The sequence below is a fragment of the Nuphar pumila genome, chromosome 5 (assembly GCF_984573655.1).
Source record: "Nuphar pumila chromosome 5, dmNupPumi1.hap1.1, whole genome shotgun sequence".
Lineage (NCBI taxonomy): Eukaryota > Viridiplantae > Streptophyta > Magnoliopsida > Nymphaeales > Nymphaeaceae > Nuphar > Nuphar pumila.
Genome location: NC_143253.1, coordinates 110885845 through 110895483, shown reverse-complemented (window position 1 = coordinate 110895483; position 9639 = coordinate 110885845). Strand labels below are relative to the sequence as shown.

Here is a 9639-nt window from a genome sequence, read left to right as displayed (position 1 = left end):
CTTTACACGCATGCTGTTGGCCTTTACATTCACACCCCACACCGTCCGTTGTCCATACCATATATGAGAACATTTTTAATTGTGTGTTGTAATTGGTGATCCTTCCACTTCCACTGTGGCTCGATGGTCAGTCCATTAATATTGTTTTCAAAGGTCATGCGGGGATCAACACGTCCCTTTTTAAGAGAAACAATCCATCCTTTTCAAGACAACAACGGCCCAAATTTCACATGGCAGTGGCCACCAACTGCAGAACAAGCTGATGTCTTTTGCTTCCTTGCAACATTAGTTATTAGTCCCTATAATTGTAGAGAGAGAGAGATAGATGGCACCAGAGATTCAGGAAGAGTTCGAGGTGGAAGACACAATACATGGTTCGGTGAGAAGCAGGTTAGCCTTGTTCTCTGAGGAGTTGAGGATAGGAAGGAACAAGTGGGAGAGCAGTTTCAGGCTTCCAAAGAATTGTTATGGGGGATGGGTTATACACCCCAATGGAAGGTACTAACTATTAAGCTCACAGCGATCCATTTACTTGATTCACATACGTTCCATTGTTTGGTTAGTACGTACTGCATGTTTAGTGTTCAAGACTGGGCTAGTAGTCATTCATCTGCAATTTTTTTTTTAAAAATCAACCTTTTTGATTGGAGAAGTAATTTCATGATGGTGGATGCTCTTTACTTGCAGGTTTTACAAGTTTTGGGGGAATTTCATGGTCTTGTGGTCCATGTACTCAACCTTCTTCACGCCACTAGAGTTTGGGTTTTTCATGGGGCTGCCGGACTCTCTTATGACACCCGACGTTAGCGTGCAGTTGATATTCGTAGCTGATGTGGTCTTGCGTTTCTTTGTGGCGTACAGAGACCATCACACCTACAAGATGGTGTATAAAAGGAAGAGGATTGTGCTGCAGTGAGTAGAAAATTAAACAGAGTTCTGTCATGCATGCACATCACGAAGGCTATATATATATATATATATATATATATATATATATATATATATATATATATAATGATAGGGAGCTCCCGGCGCGCCTACTCCCACCTAGTAAAAGCTTTGCTTTTTCAAAATTTTCTTTTTAAATATGTTCCTGAGAGAGAGTAATTCAAATGTGTTCATGAACTTTGCACCAAGATTTTCAGCTTTTTCCTTCTTTTTAGTCTGATTGTGTAAATGTGATCTACATGTTTGGGTTGAAAGGAATCAACTTTTGGATCATCTGATTATGACATGTGAGTATTGTTTTAAATGTTTGAAAATCAATAGTTCATAATTTTTTATTCAAGACTCAAAAAATCATATTTTTGTCAAAAAAAAAAAAGATGTTTTTCACGACCCACTATCTCTCTCTCAAATGTGTTCATGAACTTTGCACCAAGATTTTCAGACGGTTTCCTTTTTCCTTATTTTTAGTCTGATTTAAATGTTTGAAAATATCAATAGTTCATAATTTTTTATTCAAGCCTCAAAAAATCATATTTTTGTCAAAAAAAAAAAGATTAAAGTATTAATTCTTACCAAACAAACTGTGTTGGATACGTCTAAACAGTTGGATTTGTGAAAAATGATAAAAATGCTGTCCATACAAAAGTTCACATATTTGTAATTGAACCAACACATCTACAAGGTTGGATTTGCAGAAATACACTAGAAATGCCTCTGTCCACACAAAAGTTCACATATCTCTGGTTCACACGGTTCAATTTATGTACATATGATAAATATTTGCTGCAAACAGTTACATGAAAAAAATGCCTCTAGAGCACATAGGTCCTAGCTGTTCTGATCCAATCGAACCTCATAGATGGATTCAGCATGGTCCAAATGCTAGGAATCGGCATTCAGATCGTGTTTTTTATCTATACAATTTAAAGTATCATGAAAATATAATATATTGTAGGCTATTGATTTTTAAAGCCTTCCAAAACAACGTGTAGGTGTCATGATCGGATGCTCTAAGTACTGATTTCCACTAAGCAAAATATGTAGATTGCATCTATGGAGGGGTTCATGGAAAAACAACAAAAAGAAAAAGAAAAGTGTTTGTACATTAGGCTGCCTGCACCAGACCGTAGGTATGGCAGGCTGAGCCAGCGCGGCCAGGTCTGCGTGTTGGGTGTGGTTTCTCCAGGTTATAAATTTATAAAATAAATGGCATTAGCATTATCCACACACACACAAACACACACATATGTTGACAGGCTTTCCTCTTGATGTGTGTTTGTAGATACGCGAAGGCTGATTTGGCTTTGGACGTTCTCGCTTGCTTCCCTTGGGATATCATCTACAAGGTGTGAGTGCCTGCCTGCCGGATAACCTTTTTTTTCTCATTTTTAAATCAATCGGCTGATGCTGGAATACCGTACATAAGCAAAGGCCAAATTAACCAAGTTGGTTGGACCAAGGTCTACTGATTAATTTAGATCCTAGCTAATTGAAGTTTTGGTTCCTAGTCTGGTAGGATTCTGCTAGCCGCGCTGCCACAGTCTGCCGTGGTTACTGTCCTGTCAGCCTCAAATTCCGAGGGCTTACCCGTCGGCCCTAGGAGTCGCAAAGCTTCGGCTTAGGCTGGGGGGTGATACCCATGGGATTTGAACCTAAACTGCCTAGGCCCCATCCCAATACGCCAAACCCCTTGAGTCTGTAAAGATCATGATTTTGGTATTGCCAACATCCAACACAAATTACCAACGGGGGCTCCACTTGTCTGGTAGGATCAGCTAGTGCAGGTCACCTTGTGTCGGGACGTTGGAGGTTCAAAACCCAATGGTGTATAGTTGTATAACTGGTAGAGGTCTGCCTAACCCCTGCTTGCCTTTCAATAAAAAAAAAAACATCAAAGACAAATTCTAAATCTGTCTTGGATCGGGATCTGTATTCCCGTCCACTATAAAAGACTTGGACGCAGAGTTGAATATCCAACCTGCTTTCATCCTGCATACAAGAGCGTTGCAGTGGTTCAACTGAGTGACATATAGACCACTTAAAAGAGTAAAATGGAGCATGGTTTCAGACTCCATACTTCAACAAAACTTAGATTAGTGTAGCTGCCTAGCATCCCTTGAGCCGGGTTATCAGTGGTAGACGGGAGGGGATGCTGGATAGAAGTTGGGCTATGTTTGGAAATTTACAGGAAATGATTTGGGGGAAATGATTTGGGGTGGAAATGAATAGTGTTGTATCATATTCACTGTTTCACTGACATAAATCAGTATATACAGCAGTATGAAATTCATGATTAACAGTCGATCGAAACAGGAACAGGGAGCAAGCATGACGTTTTTCACATTAAACAAAAATCCAGACAACAGCATAAGCACAAACAGATGCACAAAACACAATAAAAACAAGAAAATCATGTTAATACTGTGTAAAATGCTAAAGCCCTAAGGCGTTGAGGCTATTGTATACGGGGGGAAGGACTCCAGACCCTGTTTCCTTTCAATATCCACTTCCCAAACAGGCCCATGCCCTCATCCATAGACATATCTCTGTCACTCATCTAGTAGAGGCAACTCGTGCATGTTAAACGAGATCGACCGAGGATGTTGATGTTGATCACGTCAAAGAGGTCAATCTGCTGAATGCAAGAGAACTCACGCATGCAGTCACACACGGGACACAAATTTTAACGTGGTTCTGTCTTAAACGACCTACATCCACGACCCACTATCTCTCTCTTAACTTTTCACTCTGTGAAATAAGGGGTCTTTCACTATTTATAATGACAAGTTGCTTTCTCTTTTCAGAGGATTCTGTTTTACAAGGAAACTGCTTCATTATCAAGAAATTAGTTTTCAATAGGTGACTTACCCTTGTTTTTCCTTGAATTATCCAACCAAAAAAAAAAAATCTGCCTGTATCTGTTTATTTTGTCAAAGATAAGTTGTTCTCATGTTGTCCTTAATTTGCTACCACAGGTCACAGGAAGAAGTGAAGTTATCAGGGGCCTTATCTTGCTGAGGCTGTATCGTGCAAGGAAAGTCGCAGAGTTCTTCCAGAAGATGGAAAAGGACATTCGCATCAATTACTTGTTCACGAGAATTGTGAAGCTCATCATGGTGGAATTATATTGCACTCACACTGCAGCTTGTATCTTCTACTACCTTGCGACCACTCTGCCACCCGCAAAAGAAGGGTACACATGGATTGGTAGCCTCACACTTGGGGACTACAGATACATCAACTTCAGGGACATCGATCTGTGGACACGCTACATAACATCTCTCTACTTTGCCATTGTTACCATGGCAACCGTAGGTATGTTGACCCATCGACTTCTCACAAAAACGTTCTTAGCGTGTTTGATACGCAAGACACACCCATGCGAGAACAGACCGATCCCGTCCAGATGCTGTCTGGCATTTGATACTCGCGGCACACGCTACGTGCAAGACAGAACAAAGCACGTCCTGTGCGTGTTTGATACGCAAGACACACCCATGCGAGAACAGACCGATCCCGTCCAGATGCTGTCTGGCATTTGATACTCGCGGCACACGCTACGTGCAAGACAGAACAAAGCACGTCCTGTGCGACACTTTGTAAAGCACCTGCGTAGGACTCGCCAGTCGTACTGGTGAGTCTGGGACAAACGTCACCCGCCCTGTCCGCGCGGCTTTTGTCCCGTGATGCAAACACCCCAATACCATACAAATTAATTAATTAATTGGGAGAAACAAAATTACTGACCAAGAATGAATGATTCTGACCTTGCCTCAATCAAGGTGTCATACAATTCTGACTTGAAGGAAACACACTTCACTCCCACATGCTCCAGCTTCCTTGGCTAGGATTTGGTTAAGGATGTAAACGGTTGGAATTCGGGTGAAGATGTGGTCAAATACCATATCTGACTAATCTGAAGTCGGTATTCGGATTTGGATTGGGATTAGGACAGTGAAAAGCCCATCCAAATCTGCTTTTTCACATGTAAACAGATTCAAATCATGGGGTTTGGTAGCAAAAAATCAAAACCATATCCCCTTATAATTGGATATGGTATTAGCTTACCAAATCAACTAATCGGAATCGTCAGATATCAGATAAAATCCAATATGTTTTTTTATTTATAACATGAAGAAACTGCACCCGACACTAAGACCTGATCGTGCTGGCTCAGCCTGCCATACCTACGGTCGTCGTGCCAGCAGCAGAAAACTTTGAGGATAAAATCCAATCTATTGACAATCCTTTTGGGGGTCATTTGATGCATGCCGAGCTTATTACATACAATGTACTCATCTAGTGATACTTTTCTATTCTGTATTGTTAAACGATCGGTTTGTTTCCATTCTAATTATTCATAAACTAATGCAGGTTACGGCGATATTCATGCTGCGAATACGAGGGAGATGGTTTTTATTATGTTTTATGCATCATTTGACATGATACTGGGTGCATATTTGATCGGAAACATGACTGCACTAATTGTCAAAGGCTCAAAGACAGAGAGATATAGAGACAAAATGACAGATCTCATAAAATACATGAATAGGAATAAGTTGGGAAAAGATATCAGGTCACAGATCAAAAGTCACTTACAGTTACAATATGAAAGCAGCTATACTAAAGCTAGTGTTCTTGAAGACATCCCAGTTGCCATTCGGTCTAAGGTATAGCATTGCAGTAGTACTCCTGAGCCCCTTTCCTCGCCTGTATATAATTCTTCATAATCTTAGTCATTTTTTGTAACTAGATTTAGATTTTTTAATACTATATCATACACATACTCCTGTTCAAATGTTTTGGCATAATATTAACATTTAATGTAACATAAGAATGTTGGTTGATATGTTTCCCCACTTTTTGTTTTATATACAGATTTCTCAATCTTTATACAGCGAGGCAGTTCATCAAGTCCCTCTGTTTAAAGGATGCAGTGAGGAGTTTCTAAATCAGATTGTACGTTCTATGAAGCCCTATACAAATTCACAATTGTGGTGCTTCTTGAGTTGGTCATCATGATTTATTAATTCAAAATTTTATTGCAAACAAATCCTACCAGACTAATTGATATTTCTCAAATATAAAAAATTATTTGCATGCCGCAGGTGATAAAGATGAATGAAGAGTTATTTCTTCCTGGGGAAGTGATACTTGAGCAAGGAAATGCTGTAGATCAAATATATATCTTATGTCATGGCAGTTTGGTAAGCATATGTTGCCTCTTTTAATATATTAGCCATCTTCTAAAATGCTAAAAATAGTAATTCACAAATTTGTTTATTTTTATATATGCACAAATAGTTCCTCGCATGCGCGCTTCGAGTTGACTTAAAAGTTTGCGTCTCTATTCTTTTTATTTCAGGAAGAGGTAGCACCTGTTGAGGATGGATCCGAGGAAGTCATTGCATTACTTGAACCATATAGTATATGTGGTGAAGTTGCGATTCTTTGCAATATTCCACAACCATACACTGTTCGTGTTTGTGAATTGTGTAGGCTTTTGCGAATTGAAAAGCAAGCTTTAAATAGTATTCTGCAACTTTATTTCAGCGATAGTCGTCAGATTCTAAATAATCTCCTGAAGGTAACAAGATTGATTTTGTTGATGATACTATATTGTAGCATGCAATTTCTAGACTTCAGAAATTCTAGGAATAATAATCATGAGATATGATATATTCTTTTCTTGTAGGGAAAGGATACTGAACTAAGAATTAAGCAACTTGAATCAGATATTTCATATCTTATTCTGAAACAAGAAGCAGAATTGTCTTCAGGAGTCAACAGTGCTGCATATCATGGGGATGTATTCAGCTTGAAAGGCTTGATTAGTGCTGGAGCAGATCCATGTAAGATGGACTACGATGGGAGAACGGCATTGGTTTGTCTTCTTTTCCCCACATTGGCAGCTTACCACCTATTTCTTTTGCTTTCCTTCACAATGCTGACATAAACTTCTCATTCAAAATGATTCTTTTCACATAATATCCAACATATTAATGAATTACTATTTTTGTTTATGAATTTTTTCTTTTGTTACGTACGTCTTCCGATGCTAATGTTTTAGTTCACTTATTACACGATATCTTTTACAGCATCTAGCTGCATCAAAAGGATATGAAGATATTGTAGTTTTCCTGATACAAAGAGGAGCAGAGGTCAATTGTATAGGCAAGTGATTAAGGCAAACGTTTTGTTCTGTCCATTTTTGCTTGCATTTACTGTTTTGGTTCCGCACGGATGTTGACAGTCGTTGATTGTAATTTTTCATTATTGATAACCGTGTCCTACCATGTGGACAGTACAGACAATTTTGGAAATTCACCTCTGCTAGAGGCTGTCAAGGCTGGTCATGATCCAGTTGCTGCAATTCTTGTCAAGAATGGAGCTTCTCTAAATTTAGAGGATGCCGGAAGCTATCTGTGCAAAGTTGTAACAGAGAGCAATGTTGATCTTTTGCGACGACTGCTGGCCGGTGGAATTGATCCGAACTCAAAGAATTATGACCAACGGACACCTCTGCATGTTGCAGCTGCCGAAGGGCTGCACATAGTGGTGAATATATTGATAAAGCATGGAGCAAATGTACTCTCTAAGGACAGGTATTCACAACAATGCGTTTAACGTATATAAAAAATAGTAAAAAATAAGCCGAATCAACTCAGTGCGAATTGATTTTGGGCATATACGATATGAATCGGCTAATTCAGAATGATACTGACCACGATGATCTACACCAACTTGGACCAGACATTCTAATGTTTGAACCAAGAAATTAATCAAATCAAACAAGTTGGTCTTTCAATGTTGAACGGATTTCACTTCATTAAGTAGATTGGTGTCCAGTTTCATTAGAAGATTAATACACCAAAGGCTTGAGTGTTTTAGTATGCCTCTACTGCACGTAAGATAACTATATATCTGAAGTATCATTTCGACTTTCTCTCTCTAAAAAAAAGTATCATATCGACTTGATTGGAGGAATCTGGAGATTTGATCTTTGAGCTCCTTGAATTACTTGAATTAATAATTTCAGTAGCAACCTTTATGTATAATACCTAGTTACAACAGACACCTATTCGTTCAATTTAGCTTGATAAGATCTTCCGCTATTAAGCATGTGCTGACAATATATTAGATCCGTATTGTTAGGTGGGGTAGAACTCCTCTTGATGAAGGACGAATTTGTGGAAGCAAACCGTTGATCAATATTTTGGAACGTGCTAAGGAAGAACTCATCACGAATCAAAGGCTTCAAACAATTATAAAGGTGAAATATTTTTGTTAAAAGTTGTGGCTATCATTTAATATTTATTCTTTTTTTTAGAGAACATCTGTAATATTTATTCATATTCTAAGGTAAAAAACTTCTAATGCTAATGTATGATATTTTTGAACGTTGCAGGAATAAAGGAGCACGCTCTTTGATGGCTTTGGATAGTTGTTCGTGTAAAGGAAAGTAGCATGAGCTGGAGGCACATGTCACATGTGGAGCTAGATTGACTGAGTTCACCATCTCCCACCACAATAATAGTAGTGTTCACATTATATGCAGCGGCGCTGCATCCACTGCCAGCCATCCATCTTGGTGTTTCTTGAGATGGGTGTGGTCTGCATCTTGAGAAATGTTGAGATGGGTGGCTGTCAGCGCAGCAGGGGCACTGCATAAAAGATTCCCTCAGTAATCATCTCTCTCTTGTACATATGTGTGAAATGTTCATTCAATGCACGTGTTCGGTGGAAACATATTTTATGGATTTCAGTCCACATTAAAACACTAATAAAATTCACAAAATTCACGCAATTGATTTGCCCACAAGGGTTTCACTCATATGGTAGATTCGACTCTTGAACCTTTACCATTTGACATTCAAAAGTTTAAATGATCAGGGTTCTTTCCCACGACGCTAAAGCTAAGGGCACGTTTGAAAGAGAAAAAAAATCTCATAGAAAAAGAAAGTTTTGCTTACGAGAGATTTTGATATGAGAAGTTTTTCAAAAAAATAAGTTTTTCGCTTGTTTGTGTAGCATGACAAAAAAGAGTGAAAAAATGTGACAAAATGAGAGGGAGGAGGAGGAGGGTGGTGGTGAGATGGGTGGTGAGGAGTGTAAAAATAAATTTTCTCTTGGTAAGAAACATTCCTCTACCCTCCATGGAAGAATGTTTCCTACCAAAAAATGTACTTTTTTAAAAAAATCTTACATCAAAAAGGTCACGTTTGGAAGCATTGAAAAACCCATACAAATTTTTCATTTTGCATCACTTTTCTTCCAAACGTGCCCTAAATGTATTCACTCACGAGTAAGGGAGACCTGGAGTTTATACCAATAAACATGCAATTGAGGTAGTTTTCCTCAGCTATCTAAAAAGGAAAGCTCTATGGTAAAGCTGCTTGGAATGTTTGACGGCCTAGATTCAAATCCCATGGGGGACTCTCTGGGGTCAAGGAGTAAGCCCTCAAAGTTTTACGTTGACAGGACAACAGCCATAAGTATGGCAGGTTGAGCCAACATGGTTAGGTCTATGCGCTTGTGGTAGTTTTTTTTAGTATAAATAAAAAAATTGTTGTTAAAATCATTTCTTTAAGTGAACCAGTAACACCTCGAGATTTTGAACCTTTGAAAAATGCATAAAAATTAAAAACTTTCTTTTTCTTTTAATGTAAACAGCGGAAAACATATTTATCT

General features: G+C 38.7%; 1 protein-coding gene across 1 annotated transcript; it reads left to right on the top strand.

Annotated features, from left to right (window-relative positions):
• The first annotated feature begins 325 nt into the window (after window positions 1–325).
• On the top strand, window positions 326–8573 carry LOC149838113 (potassium channel KOR2-like). The gene is made up of 13 exons (XM_090008189.1): window positions 326–498; window positions 688–912; window positions 2231–2294; window positions 3924–4263; window positions 5323–5618; window positions 5827–5907; window positions 6057–6155; window positions 6314–6535; window positions 6644–6832; window positions 7047–7122; window positions 7259–7553; window positions 8104–8179; window positions 8442–8573. Exons 1-13 carry the CDS (start codon window positions 326–328, stop codon window positions 8571–8573), a joined length of 2268 nt encoding a protein of 755 aa, XP_089864315.1.
• The last annotated feature ends 1066 nt before the right edge of the window (window positions 8574–9639 follow it).